The following is a 27343-nucleotide window of genomic DNA, read 5'->3' on the forward strand; positions in this document are numbered from 1 at the left end:
ATGGATGCATCAGTGATAGGGCTCTCGCTGTAACTGAAGGATAATACACAGTTTAATATAGGAATTTGGTGGGACATAAAAATATTGTTGGTATAACGGGGTTCTTGTTATAAGCTGTAGTCGCTACAGCGAACTTCAGTTTATTTTAATAATGCTACTACTTTCGGCCTATTGATATTAAGCAATTATCAGGTCTTAAAACATTTAAGAAGCTAACTGGCCATACATATAATAAAATTAGATAGCATAATACTTGAAAATAGTTCAGATCTAATATTCAATATACACTCAAATAAGTCACTGTCTTGAGGATGTAACACAACACTTGAAAATTCTTATGATCCGTTGGTATACTTCAATAAATATATAATACTGGCTTGAAGATCTATAAATAATTTGTTGAACACTGGTATAAAATTAAAAGCAATTGGTGAAAAATTAATATAGAATAGACTGGTGCTAAATTAGATGTAATTAATGACAAGCACGAGTATATCCACCTTTAATGGTGTTCGCCACCCAGGCCCCTGTAACACCATCATTACAGACCCGTGTCTCCCAGAACCATTTCCAGGGACTAGGCTGAAGGGAATTTAATATAACAGAGCCCATTACATTCCCTGCCACTGACAGAACCCCACCCCCACTCCTCTGTCTCCATTTAAAGTACAGTAGAAGTCCGTTATAGCGAGAATTCACAACAGCGGAAAATTTACTCGCTATAACGGATTGTCGTTATATCCGATTTTTGTATAAAAGTCGGAAAATCCCTCATACACATTAAAATCGGTATGAAACTGCAATCAGTTTGTTCAAAACTTGCTTTTCCGCGGATGATATCCATACTATGACTTACTTGTTTGTTATTTTTCAAAATCTGATACTACGTGAAAGTGTATGCTTAATTTCATTCTGAAAAAATTACAGTTTCGTATTTCTCCGAATCCAAGACGAACGCCTTTTTCCTTCAAAAAATTTTAATCAGGCTCAAAAAGTGCGTTGTAAAATCATATGAATGCCTCTGTTGTACAGTACGCATTTTTATACAATTTTTTAGACGCCGAACATTGGCTTTCGTTATGCTGCATTTTTTTGCGGCTGCACAATTATTCTTTATTTCCGCGGGTTTAATGACCATTAACTTAAAATTGGCATCATAATACCGAAGAGAACCCGTTGAAAATTTGCCGGCAACACCTATTCCATGCGTCTCTACAATACGGCGATCCGTCAGGAAAATATTCTTGCTGTCTATAAAAACTTTTACAGTACTTTTACTCAGCGTCAGATATAACTGGCTACAGCTACACGCACGTCTCGCTTGCCGGGTTCGGCCAACTTCAGCGGATAGCTAGGCATAATCGCGGACGTTGAAGGTCAACGAACGAGTTTACTGCGCCACGCTATGGCCTTTCCGCCCTTGCGTTTTTCGTGCACATACCTCTCAATTTCGACTTCTTTAAAGTGTCCTTGCTGCGGACCACTGAATGCATTTTTTGTATCTTTGTCTTCGCGCTGACGCCAAATATTGACTTAGGCCTACGCCATATTTTCTTGCGGCTGCATAATTATTCTACATTTCCGAGTTTTTATTAACCATTACCGGTAACTTAAAATGGGCATAATATCGACAAGAACCCATTGACAATTTGCCGGCAATATCTGTTCCACGTATCTTTACGATTATCCATCACGAAAATATTCTTACTGTCTATAAAACATTTTACTAAGAGTCAGGTACAGTAGACGCGTTATAACTCTGCCATTGAGTAGCCGTGGCCTTTCTAAGAATTCGAAGGCTCGCATATTTTGATGCCATTCTGGAGATTTGAGAAACTTTACTCTGCCATTGAGTAGCCGTGGCCTTTCTAAGAATTCGAAGGCTCGCATATTTTGATGCCATTCTGGAGATTTGAGAAACTTTTTTGTAGAGGCTAATAGAATCGCATTTCTCTCGTCATTATTTCCCGAGATCCAGTGACGGTACACACAGGCACTTTAAAACCGGTTGTCACGGCTAGTGAGGTATAATAAAGAGGCAGTTGCTTACTGTCAACAAATTTTGTGTGTGCATGCGGGGGTGAAAAGAAGCAACGTGGTTACCGCGAGAGTTGCCAGTGGTATTCATTACTGTTAGGCCACGAATTCAAGACGACCCTTGATTTTACGCATAAGATTCTGAGGAAAAAGAAAAAAAAAAAACAGCGTTGTCTTGAATTAGGAGAAATACGGTATTACGGTACTCCAGTGACCTAAGCTAACCGTATATGTGTCATGAAAACATATTTGATACTCATGTAGAGAAATGAGTTATCATCGCCAAAAACTTACATGTGAATAGCCTTTCCGAAATTCAACTAGACGCGAGAAAATATGAACTATCCTCTGAAATCAGTGATATCTTGAGGTGTATCACATTCTTACTTAATTTCAGTATATAACATTAAAATTAAGAGATCGTTTACTTCAGCCGTTATTTTCAACGAGTTAACAACTGCTATCAACCACGTTATTTACGCATTTATTACGAAAACTTGTTATTCTCTTTCATTCGAATTTTCTTTAGAGAATAGCAGTCGTTGGGTAATACTGATCGACTCCAACATCGCCTTCGAATGTTGACGAGAGAGCTTGCAAATGCACATAGTGAGAAAACTATACCATACCAAAGATGATCGATCGCATTTCGTGGCAAACTTTTCGGTTTCCTTATTCAAACAGCGTCACCTATCCTAACTTAACCGTACTATTTATATGATGAAAACATACTTCAAGCGCCACTAGAAAAACGATAAAACCTTCTCGCTATAAATTTACATGATAATAACCTTTCCGTAATTTAACCAGACGCGAGAAAATATAAACTAACCTGTGAAATCAATTATGCACTCTGCCATATCTCGAGGTGTATCCCATTTTACTTAATTGCAGTATTTAGCATTAAAATTAAGCAATTGTTTAGTCAGCCTTTATTTTTAATGAGTTAAGAACTGTTATCGGACATGTTATTTACGCATTTATTACTAAAATATGTTCTCTTCCATTTCGAATTTTCTTTACGGAACAGTAGTCGACGGTTATTACTAATAGACTCTGACATCGCCTTCGAATGTTGATGAGAGAACTCACTAGTGGACATAGTAAGGAAACGATACGAAGATAATCGATTGCATGCCTGATAATCGCTGGGGTGCATAAATATCGATAACGGAAAAATAGTGCACGCTTAATCGCTCGTAATAACGGATGCGTCAGTGATACGGCTCTCGCTGTAACCGAAGGATAATACACAGTTTAATATAGGGATTTTGAAGGGACATAAAATTATTGTCGGTTTAACGGGATTCTCGTTATAAGCGGTACTCGCTATAGCGGACTTCTACTGTAGTGTCATGAATGATAAATCTCAACTGCTATGGACAGAAGGTTGTCTTTAGAGATGAATTCAAGTTCTCTCCATGCACTGTGGATCATTGCATATGACACATGGTCACCCCTAATAGTGATACAAGGGACACTTGACAGTACAGCAACATGCACAGGACATCCTGCACCTACATGTGTTACCCTTCATGGACGGGCTTCCAAGAGGCATTTTCCAGAATGCATCTGCAACACCGGTACATTTCCATAGTCTGTCCAATGTAGCATTTTGTAATGGTGTGCTTAGCTACAAGAGAGTCTAGATTGGTTAACTACCATGTCACAATTCATAGCATCTTGTAATGGACTGTGTCACGAAGAAGAGTCATGGTGTAATCCAATTTGAGCAGAGTTAGCGCAGTACAGTGGAAGCAAAGTGAATGTGCATATCCTTAGGATAATCAAAGGGAAGAAGGAATTGACGGTTTCACTACTTTGAGCAGCAAAATTGTGAAACCCTCAGATATCACACGACCAACTGAATCCAGCTGCTCCATTAACAGAATATCGGCACCTTGGAAGACAGATTTTCCATTTTAAAAAGGACTAGAAAAGTTTTTACTTTAACCAGAGGAGTTTAGATGAGAGGATTCTTTACCTCAACATCAACACGTGTTTTTAAATGTTAATCACGATCATTGTTCTTTTAATTCCATACAATTTCCTCAGTGTATTATTTGTTAGTGTATATATGTAACATTTTAAGCTTGCTACTGAGGATGGCTTTTAGATAAGCTGAAACATGTATTAGACATTGTCCCATCTAACACAGGTGGACATTTTTGTACTGAAAAGGAGGATAAAACTTTTCTATTTGTAAAACAAGTCTCTGAGGGTAAAATAAGGAGGTGAAAGCCATATCGACTAGGTAAACAGGTTCTTATAAGCCCACAAATTTTGTAGAGACCATTATAAATTGACAAAACATGTGCCCAAGGACATAAACATAATCTAAAATTAATTCAAATAAATCCAACCAAATTCCCAGGCCAAAGAGTCCCTTTGTTGAAGTGGTGGCCCACTCCCCACAGGGAGAATGAAACAACTGGAAGAAGAAGAAGAAGAAGAAGAAGAGGAAGAAGTGAATTATCAAGAATTCAGTTTTTATAAACAGCATACCTCGTGGTTGAAGGTACAGTCCTCATGCTGGTGTAGTATAAGGTCCAGAATTTGTGAGGAGAATTACACTATGGCACTGCTCATCTCTCTCTAACAGTTGAAACGCATCTCAGTTATAAGCTGGAATAGGTGAGTTTATATAGGCAAGCTTGGAGAGAGGGAAGAAGTGTCTAGCGAATCAATAACCCGCAGATTGAACATACAAGAACATTCAAGGCTAATGGAGAGAAGTTAGCAGTCGGAAGGTGGCGTACAGAGTCCACAGTTCAGTTCAGATGCTGCCAGCGAGGAATGCAATTCATAGTAGTTGCCAATAATGATGAAAGATGATGCGGTGATGTACCACAGCTGTTGGCAGATAGATGGTGAGTCCATAACATTACAATGATCATCAAATTTATTGCCTATCAAACATGTCTGGGACCACGGGGGGTACCAACTTCACCAGTCTTTTTTTTTGCTAGGGGCTTTACGTCGCACCGACACAGATAGGTCTTATGGCGACGATGGGATAGGAAAGGCCTAGGAGTTGGAAGGAAGCGGCCGTGGCCTTAGTTAAGGTACAGCCCCAGCATTTGCCTGGTGTGAAAATGGGAACTTCACCAGTCTAGGAGTTTACACAATCTACTGTAGATGACCAACTGCAGCAAATATCATATGATATGTTGCAAGATACCAAACAAATCTAGTTATGTCTCCATACTAATTCATATCATATCTTGTATGCAATGTAAAGATGGACCCACGAGGTACTAGTCTTCCTTCAAGTGTTCAGTTTTCTACAATCAACTATTCTTTTGCTCTGATATGCAATTACCAGGCCTTCCACATACAGATTTGCAGTCTATCAGAACAATTTTCACACAGTATCACAATTAGAAAAGAACAGAGCAAGTCCATGAAACAAGTTTTGAACAAACTGATTACCGTTTTATACCAATTTTAAAGCTTTTTTTTGTGTGAATCATTTTCCGACCTTTACAAAGAACTGGATACAACAATAATCCGCTATAGCGAGTAAACCTTTTGCTACAAGTAACTAATCTCATTTTGTTCCGTATTGAAGATACAATAAATTCTTTCTTGAATAAATTACTGTGTCCACCTATTCAAAACAATTATAGGTGAATAGGTGGACACAGTAATTTTATTCAAGAAAGAATTTACTTAAACCTTTTGCTGTTATGAATTCTCACTATAACAGACTTCTACCGTACTTGGGCAGCATTGCCTCAAAAGACAACCTGGCAAAACATGTGGGTGTTTCTAAAGCCTATGTACCAGTCAGAAAGATACTGCAATAAAACGTATACGAAGTGGCATTTAAATTGTAAATTTGAGAACAACACATTCTAGTAAAAGGGAGATTACTGTAATACGCGTGACTACCAAAATGTATAAAAGTAAGCAAAATAACCACATTCATGATACCATATTTACTTGCATAATTTTTGCCCTCATGTAAGTTTTGAACCTCAACTTTGAAGGGCCTGTTTTACATTTAAAAAATAAAGAAAATGAATAATTTTTGCATTTTTAAATTGTCTGAATTACAGTAGTTAATAATTTCAAGAGAACTAATCCCATGTTCGTATTTATCAGAAATGATTGCTATAAATCAACAATGAACTGCTGTCGAAAGCTGATTTTTTGTGACAATGTGTACAATAAAACAACCATAAAAGTCATACAAGTACAAAACAAAAATATTATGAAAAATCTTGTTTGGGGTCAGTCGCCAACCCCTATCAATGTCATGTGACTGTTAATAGTTTTGTGAGCATGTTTGCAGTTGTGGTCTATGATGAAAATGAGTGATCTTAGGGAGAAAGCTGAAAATACAACAGTTATACAGCTGGTTTTAAAGTTTGTGTAGTTCTGTATACGAAAGACTGAGATGAGAAAATGGAATTTGGAGTTTCAGAAGCATGTTTCGATACTAGCAAGAACAAAAAGAGTTGTTAATAGCCGCAAAAAAAATCCAGCCGTCAAAAAGTAGAAAATTTTCTGGCGACGTGTATTCTTCTGAATGGGTCAACACCGTCACTAATGAGAACAAGCGGAGGAATCTGAACCACAAACAACAATGGAAACTAAGTGGAGAGTTTCTATGATCCATTTAAATTACAACTTGTGTACCACACACAATTAAAAACTAAAACTGGTACTGAGAACTGCAGTAGTGCCAATGATGGTTTTGAGTTCTGACCATCTTCAAAAGCATGTAGGATGTGTTTCTTCATGCATAATTTATGCACTCTTATTCATGACAGATAATTCACTACAGAGAAGTGCAAGAAATATACAGTAGTATTTAGTTGTTGCATAGTATTATTTTTTATGAACAAGTTTTATGTATTTTATGAACATATAGTTACATATTGTAGTATTCCAAGTACATAATATTGCACTATTACTTACAATGGAACTGGGTACTGTATTAACAATGCAATAACTGACTGTGAAGTCCCACTTCCAACATATGACTAGGGACACGTCTCTGCGCTAACAGCAATCACCATGCAGTATGATATTAAGTTGAACATAACTGCCAACTTTTAGAAATAAAAAATACAAAGATTTTTTTAATTCTTGGATTTCATCACGGATATTGAGCCACGGTCTCTGTGAAAAATTACGATATAAAAGGCACGCACATCTAGTTACAATGCGAATTGCCCATTAAATGTAAAATCTTAAATTAAGAAAACATAAAAATGGTTATAAGAAAATGTAACAAACACGGAACAAAATGCATAATAGTTTACTTTACTAGACTGTAAAATGAGCGGAAATTCCATTTTATAGCTATCACTGAACAATTCCAGATAACATTTATTATGTTTTGTGGCCATGATGTGAAGAGAAAATACCAGAAACTGTCACCGACACAACTCTCTGAAATACGTTCAATTCATTAAAATTATGAACTTAGAATGAACACAAACGCACTGAAATACGTAAAACTACCACATTCAAAACAGATCAATATGTCTCATACATTATTAACATTCAACTTCCACAGGAGAAAAGCATAATAGAACCGCAAGAAAAGACATGTGGCCTACAACTCCGATGAAACTACGCACAGAAATGAGTTTAACAGTGCGCGAACCACCCAATAACAAACTCATTCTTTTGTCCCAATTAACAGAGTCGGTAGCCGTCCTGAATTCCCAACTGTAAAGCACAAGCTGCTGTAGTCAGCGGGAAACACGATACACTTGCCAAATAAATACACTTGAAAATGAGGTTGCATAAATTACACAAGTATAGAAGAATAGGTCAAAAATAGGAAGAAGTCAAAATAAATCAGAAAATCGGAAGAGGAGTTAAAAAAACATAAAGTTTCTGGGTAAATCGGAAGGGTTGGCAGGTATGGTTGAATATTTGATCAACTATGATTAAGAACCCAAAAATTCACAAGCACATCTTACTTCTTTAAACTTCCAATCTTAACCTGTTAATATTAATAATAACAATAAAATACTGCAAACATATCAAGTAAAATATACCTTTCGAAAATGGACGTATTTTCCAGTGACCAGGACCAGCCCAGAGAGATAGTCTGTCAATGTTAAAATATGAATACTCCAATGGTTTCATAGACAAGTGCTCACGAATATCGACAATACTGGAGGGTTCTGGGAGTGCTCGACAGCTTACAGGGGGAGCCTCTGTACCCATGGTCTCATCTACATCTGAACCAGCTTCATCCATCATTCCATCTAGAAAGAAACAAAAAGAAATCAATAAATTATATACTGATACTGTAAAAAATAGGATACTATTTCATGCAGTACAACAAAAATAAAAGTACAAATCAATGAAAAAAAATTAATCATAATTGATCTGCATTTAGGACCGTTGCACAGGTGCAGATTCCCTATCAACTGTTTACTTAGTCTTTTCTTAGTCATATAGTGTCCATGTCTCACACACACAAGTTAGTATAGGGAAGATACAATGATCAAAAACTATTCTCATTAGGTCTAAGGTTTTTTTATTTATTTAAAGACATTATTGACATTTGCTTTCCATCCCAGCTTGTTCTTGATGATGATGATTTTTGCTTAAAGGGGCCTAACATCTAAGGTTATTGGCCCCAGCTTGTTCTCAGATCCCCCTTAACGTTCATAAGTTGACCAATATAGGTGCGTTCTGCATTCAACGACATGCTCTAGCAGGATGCTTTCAACGTGTACAGTTGTTCTGGGACCCATATATTACTTATCACTTATAATTTATGGTCAGGCCTACTTCTCAACATGTTGATGTGTGGTCAGTGACTAAGGACCAGAGTTCCTCAGTGCCAATAGCCTGTAGTATGTCATCATCTGCAAATCTCAGATTGTGCAAAATTTTGTCCACTGATTCAGATTCCTCTTCTGTGCCAATTTACTGTGACATCTGCCATTTTAATGCGCAGCTTTGGGAGGAGCAAGTTAGCCTAGATTCAGCTGTGAATGACGTCACCGAGTGGGCCCCATCTCTTGCCACTGCTAGTGACCAGCCAGAGTCAAGCTATGCACCAGGAGTGTAACATTAGAGCCTGCAATGCAGATGGCCCAGGCCTCTAAGGGGCCCCAGAGATGCCTCGCAAAAGAATAAAAATAGTATACCTAGCCTAATGTCACTCTTCACGGAAATGATCAGGGCGATTTTGTAGAATCATACGATATAAACTTATTAGTTTTTGATCCGTATTAAATTGTGATCCCAATAATAATTGAATTTATGTTTTAACCCTAGAACTGCTGCAGGTTTTTCTGTCAAATGCTGCAGTTATTTTTCTCAACATACACCATGAAAATAAAATCATGTCTGTAATCACATATTAATCCTAATATATCCATATTATATACCAATAGAAAGCTAAAAGACTGATCTAAGTGAAGATAATACAAATAACAAAAAATATTGCCATAATTTCTAACTATCGTAAAATGCAATTAATTTTTTTTTTTTGATGAAGGAAACTGTTGAAATATTTTGCTCAAATAAAGGAATTTGTGATAGATAATTTATTTCTGAAACATGATATTATGAAACGAACAACTATTTTCTTACGTATTCCTCCACAGTTATTCACTTTTCATTTCGTTTGCAAAATAAAACTCAAATTTTCATCGAAACAAATTTTGAGTTCTTTTCACGAATTTCGAACCTACAGCTTATCTTAGTTTCCTTAGGTCCTTTTTTTTTTTTTTTTTTTTTTGCTATGGGCTTTACGTCGCACCGACACAGATAGGTCTTATGGCGACGATGGGATAGGAAAGGCCTAGGAGTTGGAAGGAAGCGGCCGTGGCCTTAATTAAGGTACAGCCCCAGCATTTGCCTGGTGTGAAAATAGGAAACCACGGAAAACCATCTTCAGGGCTGCCGATAGTGGGATTCGAACCTACTATCTCCCGGATGCAAGCTCACAGCCGCGCGCCTCTACGCGCATGGCCAACTCACCCGGTCCTAAATAAATTATAGTCAAAATTAATGAACTAAAAGGAGAGAGAGAGTACAATCAAATGGCATAAGTTTATGAGACTTACCTTTCGTTATGGCACGTGGTGCATGGCCTACTATGTGCCTCACTAACGGGGAGGAGTTGAGATTGGATTGTGAGATTTAAAAGGGACGCGGAAAGAGAAAGGGCAGGGCAAGGAGAGAGGAGAGGGCGGGGAAAGGAAGGGGGAGATGGGAAGGGGTTTAAGGCGGAGCCAAAGGATGTGGGAAAACAGGTGGCTACTGAGGGAAGGTGCTGTGAATAGAATGAAAGATAAAATCATGACTTTTTGGTTTGACATTTTAAAAAATGGGAATTAAAAGGTCAAACAGGATATTTGGCTTTTCAGAAATGACATTAAGATTATAATTTGGGTTCAAATATTGATCTAGATGTATGAAGCAATTTTCTGTAATGTTAAGGAGGGGTCCCTTGTTCATGAATTTGAGAATTTCCATATCTTGTTTTATGCCTGTGAATTTGTGATTATAGTCATGCATATGCTGTCCCATGGCCGAACAGCTATTGTATTTCAGGACATTAACGCGTTCTGGGTAACTTACATTAAAGCTCCTTCCCGTCCATCCAACGTAAGAAAAACTACAACTGTTGCATTTAATCCTGTGCACCCCTGAATTTGAAAAACTATTGAACTTGTTTATGGATGTGGCATTAAGAAAGATTTCTGCATTCCTATTATTGGTTTTGAAAATTACTTTTACAGCATGCTTTTTAAAGATGTTGGTGACTTTATAAATTTGTTTATTGAATGTAAAGGTTGTTGTAAAGGAGTCAAGGAGTTGTTTTGTTTATCTTTTTTCAAAGTGGTTAAGGGGCGATATTTATATTTATTGACTAGCAAGATACCCGTGCTTCGCTACGGTATTATACTGAAATTTATAATTGAATGCTTATTGTTTTAGATATATAATCCTCCGAAATTCGCGATCTGACTAGTTTTCTGCGGGAATCCACCAAAATTCCCGATCTGACTCGTTTTCTATTATTTTACGGCACGTTTCCTCCCATTTTTCAATCTTCCTTTTCAGCAATCGATTTCGTACTTCCCGGGTTAGGCTCAGGTATTCCTCCCGGTCAGTTGGGTCCGTAAATCTGTGCCATCTTTTCCTATAATCATTTTTAATACGGATAAAATCCTTCAGGAGATCCAGCGTGGTGTCATATTGGGTGCCTTGGCGGCTCTGAACCCGCAGCCAGGCTGCATTCTTAGTCATTACCCGTCCAGGAGCCGTTTCCAGCGCGGTCCGCACATTTGACGACGGTCCGGAACATTATTATTATTATTATTATTATTATTATTATTATTATGTGTTGCTGGAATGGCTGATGACAGGGAAAACCGGAGTATCCGGAGAAAAAGCTGTCCCGCCTCCGTTTTGTCCAGCACGAATGACACATGGAGCGAACGGGATTTGAACCACGGAACCCAGCTGTGAGAGGCCGGCACGCTTGCGTCTGAGCAACGGAGGATCCTTATAAGTACATTAATAACAGTAAAATCAATTGGCTTCACCTCCTTCTACACCCCACCGCCGTTAAGTTTATTTACCGCCACCTCCCCCCCCCACACGAAAAATTAAAAGAAGGCTTGTTTCTTTATGGTTATGGGAGATTCCAAACACCAATGTTCACGTCTATTACCTTCAGCTTTGAGATATAAGTATCCCCATAAAAATAATTTACTTTTTGCACTTCATTTCACACTACTCCCCCCCTCCCCAAGTGAATTTTCCCGCAAAAAATACTTGTTTCTTTAATAGTAAAGGATCTTCTAAATACCAATTATCACGACTCAAAATTCTTCAGTTTTTGATTTATGTGTCCTCATTAAAGGAATTCAACTCCTTTACACTCCCGCCCTCCAAGATGGTCCCCCCCCCCCCAAACGCGTTTTTCTTTGTTTTTAAAGGAGATCCAAATACGAATTATCACGTCTGTAACAACTTTAGTTTTTATTAGATGTATTCTTATACAATGAAGTCAATTAATTTTTCAATTCTTTCACCCCCCCCCCCCCCCAATGGATTTTCCGAGAATACGTGTTTCTTTACTTTTAAAGCAGATTCCAAATATCCAATTTCACGTCTGTAACATCTTCATATTTGAGATATCAGTAGCCTAATTAAAAGAATTCAACACCATTTTCAGTCACTTTTACCCCCCTCTTCCACCCAAGTGGTATTTTCGAAAACTAAAAGTACACGTTTCTTTATGTTTAATAGAGATAAAAATACCATTTTTAACTTCTGTAACATGTTAAGTTTTTTTAGATATACTGTAAAAATTCTCATTTTAAAATTTCACCCCTTTTGAGTTCCCCTTAAGTGGAGTTTCCAAAAAAAAAAATCACCTATATTTCTTTACATTTACAGGAGATTTACACCCACTCTTTACGTCTGTAACATTTTACGTTTCCAAGATATTTTGTAGATATAGTCTTTCAAAAAATTCACCCCAATTTGTCACTCCTGTTTAACCGCCATTAATTGGCTTTTCCAAAAACTAAAAAATACGTGTTTCTTTATTTTTAAAGGAGATCCCATATACAAATTTTCAGTTCTGTAATATCTTTCGTTTCTGAGATATATGTATCCTTATTAAATGCATTCAACCCATTTTTCACCCTTTTAAACCCCTCCTATTGGGATTTAAGGAAACAAAAAAATACGTGTTCCTTTATTTTTAGAGGAGAATCTAAGTACCAATTTAATTGTAAATTTTAAAGTTTTAAGATGTAGACACACTCATTTTAAAAATTCACCCCCCCTTTTCACCCCCCAATATTTGGATTTTCCAAAAACGAAAAAATACGTGTTTCTTTACTTTTAAAGTAGATCCCAAATACAAATTTTCAGGTCTGTAATATCTTCAGGTTCTGAAATATAAGTAGCCTCATTAAAGGCATTCAACCCATTACTCACCCTTTTACACCCTTCCTATTGGGATTTTCCGAAAACAAAAGAATACGTGTTTCTTTATTTTTAAAGGAGATTCTAAATACCAATTTTTACGTCTATAAACTATAAAGTTTTGAGATATAGATACACTCATTTTAAAAATCACCCCCTTTTCACCCCCCATTAATTGGATTTTCCAGAAACAAAAAATACGTGTTTCTTTATTTTTAAAAGAGATCCCAAACACCAATTTTCAGATGTGTAATATCTTCAGTTTCTGAGATATAAGTAGCGTCATTAAAGGATTCAACAGCTTTTTCACCCCTTTTCACTCCTCCTATTGCGATTTTCCGAAAACAAAAAATACGCGTTTCTTTATTTTTAAAGGAGATCCCAAGTACCAATTTTCAGGTCTGTAATATATTCAGTTTCTAAGATATAAGTATTCTCTTTAAAGGCATTCTACCCCTTTTTCACCCCTTTTCTCCCCTCTTATTGGGATTTTCCGAAAACAAAAAAATACATGTTCCTTTATTATTAATGAAGATTCTAAATACCAATTTTTACATCTCTAAACTTTAAAAGTTTTGAGATATAGACACACTCATTTTAAAAATTCACCCCCCTTTTCACCCTCGCATTAATTGGATTTTCCAAAAACAAAATAAATATGTGTTTCTTTATTTTTGAAAGAGATCAAAAGTACCAATTTTGAGGTCTGTAATATCTTCAGTTTCTGAGATATAGGTACCGGTATCCTGATTAAAGGCATTCAACCCCCTTTTCACCCTTTTTCACCCCTCCTATTGGGATTTTCTGAAAACAAAAAATACGTGTTTCCTTATTTTTAAAGTAGATTCTAAATACCAATTTTCACATCTGTAAACTTTTTGAGGTTTGAGATATAGACACACTCATTTTAAAATTTCACCCCCCTTTTCACCCCCTTAGCGACGGAATATCCAAAAACCCTCTCTTAGCGAGCACCTACATCTTAATATGAATATATCCCCAAAATTTCATTTCTTTATGTCCAGTAGTTTTGGCTCGGCGATGATGAATCAGTCAGTCAGTCAGTCAGTCAGTCAGTCACTCAGTCAGTCAGTCAGTCAGTCAGTCAGTCAGTCAGTCAGTCAGTCAGTCAGTCAGTCAGTCAGTCAGTCAGTCAGTCAGTCAGGACAAGCTACTTTATATATATAGATTATGCTTTCAATAAAGAAACTGTTGTATCCATTATATTTAGCAATCTTACGAATAGTGTTCAACTCTTATTTGAGGTCCCTTTTCGACATTGGAACATTGAAGGCTCAGTACACCATGCTGTTGTATGCTGCTTGTTTGTGAATTTGAGGGTGTGAAGAATCTTGACAGATTGTAATGACGTTTGGGTAGGTTTTCTGAAAATCTTATATCTTAAGGAGCTTGGGTGCCTAATAATAGTTGTCTAAAATATTAATTGTTTGTCAATTTTGGATTCAAGTGTGAATTTTATATGAGGATCAAGGTTTGGGTGTGGTAGCAGCATCTGTTATGCTCGCACTCATAATTACTATGGTGTCATCTACGTATCTTATCCAGAAAAGGATGTTGTCAAAGTTATTATTATTATCAATTTTGGTATGTTCCAAGTAAATCTTAGCCAAGATATCCGAGGCTGGCGATCCCATAGCCAATCCTTCTTGTTAATACATTACGTTATCAAAAGTGAAATAATAGTAGTTTTGTAAATAATTTGAGGATAGACATGAAATCCTGTATTTCTAATATACTTAGGCCATTATATTTACTTAAATTGTTTTGAATTATAGGGTATACCTTGGAAATTTGTATACCAGGATACATTTTTACAATATTGAATGAATGAAGAGAATGATTGGATTGAATATTAAACTTTTTTAATTTATCGATCAATTTTTACTGTACCCAGGTCTACCCACCGCCAAAATAAACAAGACCGGCATCCCCATTCACCCGATCATTAACTATAGTATTACAAACTATCACTCTCATTTTTGTTCCATATTGAAAACAGTGATCTCACTTAGTTTACAAAAGAAGTATGTTTATTATCCCACCTATTCAATACAATTGGTACTACGTTATGTGGTTAATTAGACATGGAAAATCTAAATATTATGGGGACATGTTTTGCCCTTCTTTTATTGGGCATCATCAGCCATATTCATTTAATCTTAAAACAAACATTGTTTAGAGGTCAATAACATTCATAATTTGTAAAAATTGAACTGAGATTTCTTATGATATTAAAATTACGGAATAGTGGTTATAAAATATGATGTTGGGACATGGCATATACAACACATGCTAAAATCATTGTAAACAAATTTAAAATCTTGTCTAAAAGAAAATTTGTGTCAATATAAAATTCTAAAAACGGCACAGGTCTGGTACTGAAGTGGGTCCTCTTCGTAAGAAAAGTCACCCTATATTTGCTGGGGCAGTTGTCAACATAAGTTTTCAATAGACTAGAATGGTTGAAAACTTGAGGGTGAATCTTGTTTATATTTTGCGTTACGGTGCTAAAAAATTGGATAAGAGAAAAAGCGAATGTTATAAAGTTATCTTCATTAAGTTTTTTTAATGTCGAGACCAAATGGACTTACGGTTTTATAGGAGGGAAGTACCAGCCGGGAAATTGTACAAGGGAGGGGGGTCATTGCACTGTGTTGCAATGCACACGGAAGTGAGAGACTTTCTCCCAATATAATGGGAATCAATATCTATATCACAGACTTTCTCCCCTCGTCATAGGAAAGTTCGATAAACCACGATGTTTTAAGGGCATCGGATACTTTCCGTGCAAATACAGGACAACATTCAGTTCAGTAATCCAATGAATAAAGGACTTGCTCAGGGGAGCCAGCTTAGATTTCTCCTTGTCTTTGAATCATGCTTTTGTTTTCTGTTATATTATCTTGATATAACCATTGCAAACAGACGTTAACGTGCTGGTTGAAGCTGCTCTGAGACGAGATTTTCCAAGGATTTGACAGGTTATGTTTGATTATCACGTGAAAATGTAGTCCCTCTAGAAGATGTGGAACATCGAGAAAAGAATGTGGTTATATCATTTGCCGTATTAGCAGTGTTGGTCTCTCTCTCTCTCCAGACACTGGAGTGACTGGGAGAAACTTTCAAATCCGTTATAAAGAACATTTTAATGCAGCTAAATACAAAAAATTTTCCGCTATGAGTGAACACATGAAAAGATCACAATCACTCATTCTCCGCTATAGATAGAGATCTAGATATCCCACATATAACCAAAAAGGGAACTTTACTAAATATTTTAGAAAATATTTATATAAAACTCGATCAAAAATCCCATCCCATTTGTAATCTTAACAAAATCCAAGAAAAAACGAACATCCTGGTTGACACAAAAATCGAAAGAGATCTTAAGCAAAGCTCAATTAAGTCTGTCACAACACACAATACTCGTCCGTCCTCCCATCCTACCACACACTCTCCTTCCCCTCACCTGCCATTTCCCCCACCCAACACAACATCAGAACAGTCGCCAGTCAGTGAGAGGTCAACAACCACCCAACTTGATCTATACAAGCACAGGGCTGGAGGAAAGAGGAAGTGAGTAATATTTTGCAACTCTTCATATTACAGTAGAACCTCGATAATTTGAAATCGGTTAATTCAAAGTCCCACCTAATTCGAAGAAGCTCTCGTTCCCGGAAACATAAGGCACGGTTTTGCATGTTATTTAAATTTTTTAATTCGAAATATGGATAATTCGTAATTTGAAGAATAATGTCGGCCCCATTACCAAAATTCAGACTTTTAATTCAAACTGCCTTTATATTTAAAAAATTGTTTTTTTTTTCCAGAGTAATTTAAATTTGAAATTTATCCACGCCATGATAAAACGCATCTTCCGGAACATGCTGGGGTAGATTTAAGTATTTTCACTCACTTCGGTGTATCTACAGTGTGCTTCATATTTGCTAAGTTGGCGAAAAAACATGGCTCATATAATCAGTTCATACGCACCGAATATTGACAATGCCGATGAAACTGTTTTTTTTAATGTCGAGACCAAATGGACTTACGGTTTTATAGGAGGGAAGTACCAGCCGGGAAATTGTACGAGGGAGGGGGGTCATTGCACTGTGTTGCAATGCACACGGAAGTGAGAGACTTTCTCCCAATATAATGGGAATCAATATCTATATCACAGACTTTCTCCCCTCGTCATAGGAAAGTTCAATAAACCACGATGTTTTAAGGGCATCGGATACTTTCCGTGCAAATACAGGACAACATTCAGTTCAGTAATCCAATGAATAAAGGACTTGCTCAGGGGAGCCAGCTTAGATTTCTCCTTGTCTTTGAATCATGCTTTTGTTTTCTTTTGTTGCGTTAGGTTATGTTTGCCAGTGAGATATTCAAGTGAATACCGGTACTGTACTGTGAAATTGAATACTATAAATGCATCTTGTTGGATACATTTTGGAAATAATTTTTTTCTTCTTTTTTTTCCATGGCATTTCAAAGGTTTAAACTTTGAATCAAGGTTAATTGCATGCAGTACAGGTCTTAGAATATTTTTTGATGTGGCAAGGGTTGGCATTTCTGAATTTAGAGTTGGCGGTTAATTCGAAATCACGTAATTCGAAGTCAAATTTCTGCGTCCCAACTACTTCGAATTAACGAGGTTTTACTGATCTTTTACTTCTACTTCATTTTGCGTTCTCATACTCGGCCTTTTGTTTTCACTTTTAGATCCTGGATATACCCGTATTCTCCATGAAGAAATGTAACGGATTTTTCAAAACTTCACTCTGTTTCCAGAAGCATGACAAATAGAACAACATTTAACATTCTTCACAATTTTTAATTATTTCCTCTAGCCAAACAATAGTTGTATTAAATACGGTTGGACCCACACTTACAACTAAATTAGTCCAAGTCTGAAGCTATGTACATTTTAAATACAGATTTCCATTGCATTTGTTAACTGTATTTTATCTCAAGTTTTTTTATGTATCACTGATTTTTGTATATGTCTTTCTTCTTTATGTTATTTTAGCTGATGATGATCTCTAGGTTAGGACAAAACATGTCCTATTTAGCTTTTTAGACAGACCATTTATCAAATGGCAAACATGTATTGAACAGGTGGACTTTATACAATTAAATTCTTTTGGAATTTTATCTTAATTTTACGGTCAGGCGAGAAATTACAGTGTGTATGCATTTATAAAGAAGCTTTCAAATACAGAAGTGTGTGAGAAAACAAATTATTTTCAAAGCAGGGAGATGATCGCTCAACTTGCAGAATGAGAGTTCATGCCATGTCCAATATTCTTTCTAACGGCAGAAATAATGTTAAAATAGGGACTAAGCCCGCATTTACATCACTGGGGAAACTTCGCACAGTTCATCAAAGGAGGGAACCTGGTCAATTTCCTCAAAACCTTCGTATAAAATCTTGTACAAGTGACGTGCCCATTCACCCTTTTTCTTGGATATAAAAGTGGATCTCTCGTGGAAATTTTACTTAGGCATTGTTTTTCGCTTTAGAACAACGTAAGGTACAAGCCTTCTGCCATCAGTTCTTACACTAAGCATTACATTGTTGTTTTTTGCTTCCTGTAGTGCATATAATATAATAATTTCGTATGGCTATTTCTAGCCGAGTGCAGCCCTTGTAAGGCAGACCCTCCGATGAGGGTGGGCAGCATCTGAAATGTGTAGTAACTGCGGGTTATTGTGGTGGAGGATAGTGTTGTGTGTGAGTTGCAGGGATGTTGGGGACAACACAAACACCCAGCCCCCGGGCCAATGGAATTAACCAATGAAGGTTAAAATCCCCGACCCGGCTGGGAATCGAACCCGGGACCCTCTGAACCGAAGGCCAGTACGCAGACCATTCAGCCAACGAGTCGGACGTAGTGCATATGATACCACTCAATGTCCCTTTCTTATCGATTGCCCGACTTTGTGGCATATCGAAACTGATTGGCGTCTGATCTGTGTTTCCTACTTGAGAGAGCAAATATTACATCACTTTAAGCATGTCAATCACAAAGCGATGGAAACAAATTACCTTTTTGGTTGAAATCAATCGGCATTCTTTGGCATGATGTTGTTCTTTGTCGAAAAGGAAGTCAATTTCTCTTCATAAAATTAATCACCCAGCCTCGGCTAACCTTAAAATCTGACACTGACTCAATGTGCAGCAGCTACTTCTCGTCCTTTAAAATACAGCATTTAGTGAGAAACGGCATATCCATTGTTGCGTAACAAAATCACATACAGTTGAAACTGACTAAGACGTCCCTCTCTAGCGTGTTTCCCTGGTTATTACGTCATTATTCCAAAGTCCCAGTCCATGTCCTATTAAATGTATGTTAAAGAAACCTGGATAGCACATTTACGTCACTCTTTACTGCATTTGTAATATTCCCACCATAAGAAATTTAAATTAGTGTTCCCTGTCACGTTGTGCGCAAGATGCGCCAGCGACGACTGACCTGGATGAGGATTCGGTAGAGAACTTGATTTCACGGCCCTAGCATATCGGCCTACAGCTGCAGGGAGTGTCATTCTTAAGTCTTTGATGTGGGCGTGTGTTTGTTTGGATCACCCAACAGTAGCTCATGTGACGTGTTGGTGCTTAATTTTACGTTTGTAAGTGCACTGTGTAACAAGATATGTAAATTAGGCCTGCTGTACGTACGTATACAGCTGACGTGTTGGTGTTTAATATATGCCCTATTAAATACACGCTAAAGAAACACGGATAGAACATTGACGTCACTCCTTAGTACATCTGTAATATTCCCACCATAAGAAATTTAAATTAGCATTCCTGGCCACATTGCGCACATGAGATGCCAGTGACGACTGGCCTGGGTGAGGATTTGGTAGAGAACTTAATTTCACGGCCATAGCATATAGGCCTACAGCTGCAGGACACAAATAAAAAAACGGCAGGATCATGCAATAGGCATAGACATGATGGGTTCTTGAAGAAAACAGGGGGTTCTATAGAGGAGAAAATATTAGAGGGACGTGAGATGTAGCTCCTGCTACAAACTGAGAGAGAGAGAGAGAGAGAGAGATATTGTGTAACAACGTACATAAATTAGGCATGCTGTACTTATGCATAGTGGTATGCAGGACATTCAGTTACGGAGAAGAAGAAAGGTGGGCAGTTTACAAATGATGAAAAATTAAAGTTTATTGAGAAAGCGGATGCTAATCCACACATGGTGTGTAAATCGCCCAGATGTTGGACATTCCTATGATAACTTTTAACATAATTGTAAATGACGTGTATAGTTTGCATCTCTAAGAATGTTTTTCATTAATTATAATTGTAAACACTTGTTTCTTTGTTTTCATCGTAATTATTTTTACATTCCAACCTAACCTTAAATTTAACAGCATAATTGTTTTTTAGCACCTTCCCTCTCTAGGACATTATTTTTCTTCGGTCCCCACAAAAACGTTCTAAACAGTTTTGGCTGTATTTAAGTAGATCCTCCTCTACTTGCGAAAACTTGCCGCAAAATTCTTTTCTGCTTCTGCCAATAGTACAAGTTGCATTCAGAAACTGAATACTTGTGGCCCGCTGTCCTATTCCCATATGTATAGGCGTAACTGATCACCGCAAGTTTATATGATGCAGTATTACTCGAATATTTGCTCACTGTGGATTAACAAACAATTATGAGATCACAGAAAACGCATGTGCTATACCGGAAACACTCATAAAATATGCTTGTACCAGACTGGAATAGAGCGTCACTAGTCACTTCTGCGCTGATTCACTCACTGAACTAGTGTAGTGGTACTTCCTACCGGTTGATAACAGCACACTGTGTAGTATTTGGAATGCCCAGTTTCGCAATGGGAAGGCTACTACTTGAGTACAGTGGAACCTCGATTCTCCATTTTTGGAGGGATCATGAAAAAAAAAAAAAAAAACGTACAACACGGGAAAACGAGAAATCCGGGATTGAATGAACCGTTAACAATTTGGCTAAATATCACAAAAATGAAATATGTATAGGCCTACTTATAAACTTACAAATGACCCTAAACCAAACCAAACTACAGACCCAACGGGCCTTCCGCCTACCAAGCGACCGCCCTCGGTCCAAAGGCCTGCAAATTACGAGGCAACGCATGGTAAGTGTGACGAATCCTCTCGGCCGTTATTCCTAGCTCTCTAGACCGGGGTCGCCATATCACCATTAAATAGCTCCTCAATTAAAGAATCGTAGAATGACTGAACCTGGAAGCAGCCCTCATATCCAGGTAAAAATGTCTGACCTAGCCAGTAATCGAACGCGAGCCGTCCGGGTGAGAGGCAAGCAAGATAGACCGCGGGGCTGGCTTCAAACATTAATTACCAGTACACGACTTAAAAATCTCGAAACTTTACTTTCAGTTTTACCAGGGAAATTCGTCAAATTCCTTTGAGCAACTTTGATCAGTAAAACTCTTCAAAAAATCTAATCTAACACCACGATCCGTAAGTAGGCCGTAGCCGTCCTTCTGTGAGATACAGTTTCTTGAAAAACGCGTGATTGAGGATTTAGCGTTGATGGGACTGAAATTTCTGGACGGCTGATCCGGGAAATCAGTTCTTCGAGGAACGTATAATACGGGATTTTTTACAACGTGATGTAATTAGGATGCTCGCGGGACCACGTACAGTGAAACTCTGTTAAGAAGTTTTTCAAGGGACCACAAAAAAAAAAAAACTTTTTAAGCAGGAAACTTCTTAAAAGGGGTAATGCCCGAAAACTTATTCTGTACTTTGACATACATGTGAAACACACAGCCAACAGATTTCCTTGTTTGTGAACAATACCGAAATAGGCTGATATATAAGAGCTGCTAAAAGAAAGCCACAGTATAAATACAGTATTAGAATATCATGACATGTATTTTTAGAGATAAAGTTTAATACTGTAATTGAACATACTGTATTACAAAAATTCTTGATAAGAGAAAGGAACATACACTGACTGACAGAGCAAATGCAACACCAAGAAGGAGTGGTTCGAAAGGGATGAAAGTTGGGGAAAAAACAGAGACGGCACGGACGAATAATCGATGTTTATTTCAAACCGATATGCAGGTTACACAATGCGCACGGCATCGACTCAGTAGGATGTAGGACCACCGTGAGCGGCGATGCACGCAGAAACACGTCGAGGTACAGAGTCAATAAGAGTGCGGATGGTGTCCTGAGGGATGGTTCTCCATTCTCTGTCAACCATTTGCCACAGTTGGTCGTCCGTACGAGGCTGGGGCAGAGTTTGCAAACGGCGTCCAATGAGATCCCACACGTGTTCGATTGGTGAGAGATCCGGAAAGTACGCTGGCCACGGAAGCATCTGTACACCTCGTAGAGCCTGTTGGGAGATGCGAGCAGTGTGTGGGCGGGCATTATCCTGCTGAAACAGAGCATTGGGCAGCCCCTGAAGGTACGGGAGTGCCACCGGCCGCAGCACATGCTGCACGTAGCGGTGGGCATTTAACGTGCCTTGAATACGCACTAGAGGTGACGTGGAAGCATACGCAATAGCGCCCCAAACCATGATGCCGCATTGTCTAGCGGTAGGGCGCTCCACAGTTACTGCCGGATTTGACCTTTCTCCACGCCGACGCCACACTCGTCTGCGGTGACTAACACTGACAGAACAGAAGCGTGACTCATCGGAGAACACGACGTTCCGCCATTCCCTCATCCAAGTCGCTCTAGCCCGGCACCATGCCAGGCGTGCACGTCTATGCTGTGGAGTCAATGGTAGTCTTCTGAGCGGACGCCGGACGCCGGGAGTGCAGGCCTCCTTCAACCAATCGACGGGAAATTGTTCTGGTCGATATTGGAACAGCCAGGGTGTCTTGCACATGCTGAAGAATGGCGGTTGACGTGGCGTGCGGGGCTGCCACCGCTTGGCGGCGGATGCGCCGATCCTCGCGTGCTGACGTCACTCGGGCTGCGCCTGGACCCCTCACACGTGCCACATGTCCCTGCGCCAACCATCTTCGCCACAGGCGCTGCACCGTGGACACATCCCTATGGGTATCGGCTGCGATTTGACGAAGCGACCAACCTGCCCTTCTCAGCCCGATCACCATACCCCTCGTAAAGTCGTCTGTCTGCTGGAAATGCCTCCGTTGACGGCGGCCTGGCATTCTTAGCTATATACGTGTCCTGTGGCACACGACAACACGTTCTACAATGACTGTCGGCTGAGAAATCACGGTACGAAGTGGGCCATTCGCCAACGCCGTGTCCCATTTATCGTTCGCTACGTGCGCAGCACAGCGGCGCATTTCACATCATGAGCATACCTCAGTGACGTCAGTCTACCCTGCAATTGACATAAAGTTCTGACCACTCCTTCTTGGTGTTGCATTTGCTCTGTCAGTCAGTGTATTATATAAAACCTTGCACAAGAGATAAAAGAAATACTAAGAACATTAAAACGGTAGATGGTGACCGTAAATTATGTAAATTCCATACTGCATTAGACATTAAAGACATTTCCAAACACAAAAATCTAGGCTCCTACTTGGAAAAGAAATTGTCCAGGGTTGACTGTTTTTAGGTTTTTACCGCTTTCTTGAACTATAAACTACCGAGCTGGATAGCTGCAGTCGCTTAGGTACGGCCAGTATTCAGTATTCGGGAGATAGTGGGTTCGAACCCCACTGTCGGCAGCCCTGAAGATGGTTCCCATGGTTTCCCATTTTTACACAAGGCAAATGCTGGGGCTGTACCTTAATTAAGGCTACGGCCGCTTCCTTCCCATTCCTAGCCCTTTCCTGTCCCATCGTCGCCGTAAGACCTAACTGTGTTGGTGCGACATAAAGCAACTTGCAAAAAAACAAAAACAAAAAAAACCCTATAAATCTCCCACATTCCTGCATTGCCTTCCATGTGTTCTGAGGCACACTAACTGAACCTTCCATAAACCGCCTCAGTTTTTCACCCCCCCCCGACATCTTCAAGGTAACAGCAGCAGATGGGACATTGGCAACTTATTCTTAGAACCTGTTCATAGGCCTATATTGCCCTTGTATTCCTACTAGTTGTCACGGCCACGGGCGTAGTTTCTGGCTGTTTCGCAATTACCGCATGGACAAGCCAATATTGAGTTTTTCCTGCTTTAATCCTCTTCATGCTAAAGGCAACGAAGAAAAGAAAAGCAGGTTCAAAGTTGCAGAAATGAGTGCATGGGAAAGTATTGGGGTATTACGTGCGAGTGATAAAGGCGCAGTAGCAAGACTAGCACATCTAAACGTAAACAGTTTCTTTCCCCACGAGAATTTTATTTCATGTCTCCTCATCCTTGTGCAACGTTCTAATAATGTGATGTTATAATTACGACTGACATGATAATACAACGTTTAGCTCGTATAAAGGTAAAAAAAATAACTTTCAATTTTATGCCAACACGTGGTATCGCAATGCCTCTGAGTGCGTGTATCAGGCCCCATCTCACCAACACCCAGCTGGTTATCAACATTCGTACAACTTCGTAAACGATCGTGATCTTTCGGCCGGTTGTTTGGCGGCATAATATGTATCAGCTGGCAAGTCGGCTGCATTCTATTTTGGTCGGCTGTTTCCTGCATAGCGTCGGGATGTTTCTTTGTTTCGCAATAGTTTATTCACCTAACTAATAATGGACACGGAAAATCTTATCAGTTTAGTTCCAAAATGTAATTTCCTCTACGACAGGACCCATAAGCATTATTGCAACAACGTAAGAGAGAATGTCTGGAAGGAAATAAGCAAGGGAATGTAAACCAAACAGGTTAGAATATTCAATTTTGTGGTAGATTTGGCCTATACGGTACTTTATTTCGCAACTATTGTTGACCTCATTTCAAATCATATTATCATGTTGGAGTCCATATACAGTACAGTATGTCAGTATGATAATTGACATGGCTTGGAATGTACAGTACTTACCGTGAACAATTTTGTAAGTGGCATTCCCTGCGGTTGTCGTTCATGTATTCCTAACAAACAGTACGGTAATGTATATGAAGCTGCTGTGTTGTGGACAAGTACATTTTTCGGTTTTTAATTAATGTTGATGCCACCTCGATTAATGACTTCACCCTGTCGCGGCATGCAACTTGCTGCATTAATGTTTTATCAAAGAATCCATTGCGTGCTTTGTGTTTCCTGCGTAGAATCCCATTCAATTCTATTCCGCTTGATGTAAACGGTGGAGTGGAAATTGCGACTGATGGGTTCGATTCGATTCCACAAGGTGAGAATGAGCATCTGGTGGTGGTGTTGTCACAGCGTGATGTCATAAGGCCTTGGCATGCCCGGAGAGGCTCCATGACAGGCGCAAATATTCTAACACAGGGTTCAACTTGCACGGGGACTGGAGGGTTCTAACCATGAGCTGCTTTAAGCGGACGTTTTCTATCTCAAGGGGCTCTAAAATTTGAACTGTTTAACTGGGAAATATATTTACAACAGAACACTTTAAGCGGGATAAATATACATATATCTTAATGCAACCGATCAAGGGACCAAGAATATCACACTTCTTAGGTGGGAAAACTTCTTGTGCGGGAATTTCTTAACTGAGTTTTACTGTAATTTGAACGAATAATATGGGAAAACGTCGTTTCCGAGAACGTATAATCGAGGTTCTACTGTATATTCAATTCTGCCCGTCACATATCACAATCAAATTAGAAAGATAAAAAATAATTACACTTCCGAAATTACGATTATTCGCGACCTTGAGCTCAGCTGGAAAGCGCGCTCGCCGTACAAGTTGGTACGACTACAAGTGGGAAATGATACAAAGATTTTTAAATGTAACGTGCACAAATAAAATGACTGAAGTTTTTATAACATTTTAACACAAAAACGAAAATAGTAATAGGCAATCCCAGAACATCCCATGGCTTTATGTATGTAACATGCAACATCTGTTCTGGTCTCTATAGCATAATCATATACGATAATATTAAAACACTAAAATTTGTGTTACTTAAGGAGCAGTTTCGATTCCTGCCTGAACGCCCAATGACTATACAGTGCCCTGAGAGAAATGCCGAAAATCTGTTTGGTGATACGGTACACTCGAAAAAAGTAAAAAAAAATAAACATCTAACCCTGGACATAATGTAGACGTTTTGCAAGTACGGTACGAACATTCGACAAAACTCGTTCCTTCTTCAAATAGAGCTGTCGAATTGCGTTCTGTCCCCTTCCACTCTCTGCTTTATGATTTCCGAGGATTCTCTAAACAATACTATCCGAATGCGATGCTAAGATGAACCCTTATGCAAGTTCACCGCCGACTGCTTTTCCAGTACAAGATACTTCCTCAAATTACCGCAATGACGGGACGTCAACACCAAGATCCGTAAGTATGCCGTAGCCGTCCTTTCGTTAGATACAGTTTCTTGAAAAACGCGTGATCGAGGATTTAGCCTTGATGGGACTGAACTTTCTCAACGGTTGCTCCGGGAAACAGTTTCTTCGAGGAACGGATAACGCAGGATTTTTACAACGTGATTTAATTAGGATGCTCGTGGGACCACGTAATTTGAATGAATAATACAGGAAAATGTAGTTCCCGGGAACGTATAATCGAGGTTTTAGTGTAGTTGACATCTTTATTTCAAAATGCATCCGGAACTGTGATGGATGATCAAAGAAGTGGGTGCATCAAATACAGGAACACTTCTTTTTCTCCACTTTGGACCCAAAAATATTGGGATGCATAAATTATGCAAGGGCATTAATTATGGAAGAAAATGCGGGATTCCTGCTTGCCTTACGCTGTTTGTACCTACATGGAAAATTACCTCCTTCCCCATACCCTCCTTCTTCTCTTCTACTTTCCTCAACACCTGTCTTAACCTAATTTCTGGATAACACTCTACCCTACTTCCCTTTCTTATATACACTCTCCCCACATGCCTAACAAATGAGTCGCCCATGACCACAGCCTCAACCACACCTATGTCACTCGATCCCCCTTCATTAGAGCTCTCCCTCAACTTCTCTGATGCCTGCAGAAGCTATTTCCTCCTCCCTTCTTTTTCTCTCAAGACCCTCTTCCACCTCCCTCTTACTACCCAGAACTGTACATTTCTCTTTCCTCTCATGTCGTTCCTCCTCCGTTACACTTCCCTGTTCCCCATCTTCCCTCTACTGTTCTGCTGTTCTACCCGCACTGACTCTTACCATTCCTCACTGATACCTCTCCCGCACTCACTCCCTGATAAGAACCCTTAGCCCTCATTTTCCTTCCCTTTAAAACATTAGCTCACCTGTCTTCCGCAACTTCTCTCCTTTCCATCCCTCTTGCCTACCTACTGTATCCTCTACATT

The 27343-nt window shown here is 38.9% G+C and overlaps 1 protein-coding gene across 1 annotated transcript in view; it reads right to left on the reverse strand.

Moving 5' to 3' along the window:
• Nucleotides 1-27343, reverse strand: part of LOC136877482 (condensin complex subunit 2) — a 204642-nt gene that overhangs the window by 75680 nt on the left and 101619 nt on the right. Inside the window, exon 8 of the mRNA XM_067151574.2 lies at nucleotides 8058-8270. Coding sequence (XP_067007675.1) covers nucleotides 8058-8270 — 213 coding nt within the window. The remainder of the gene's footprint in view (nucleotides 1-8057; nucleotides 8271-27343) is intronic.

The sequence above is a fragment of the Anabrus simplex genome, chromosome 1 (assembly GCF_040414725.1).
Source record: "Anabrus simplex isolate iqAnaSimp1 chromosome 1, ASM4041472v1, whole genome shotgun sequence".
In the NCBI taxonomy this organism is placed as follows: Eukaryota; Metazoa; Arthropoda; class Insecta; order Orthoptera; family Tettigoniidae; genus Anabrus; species Anabrus simplex.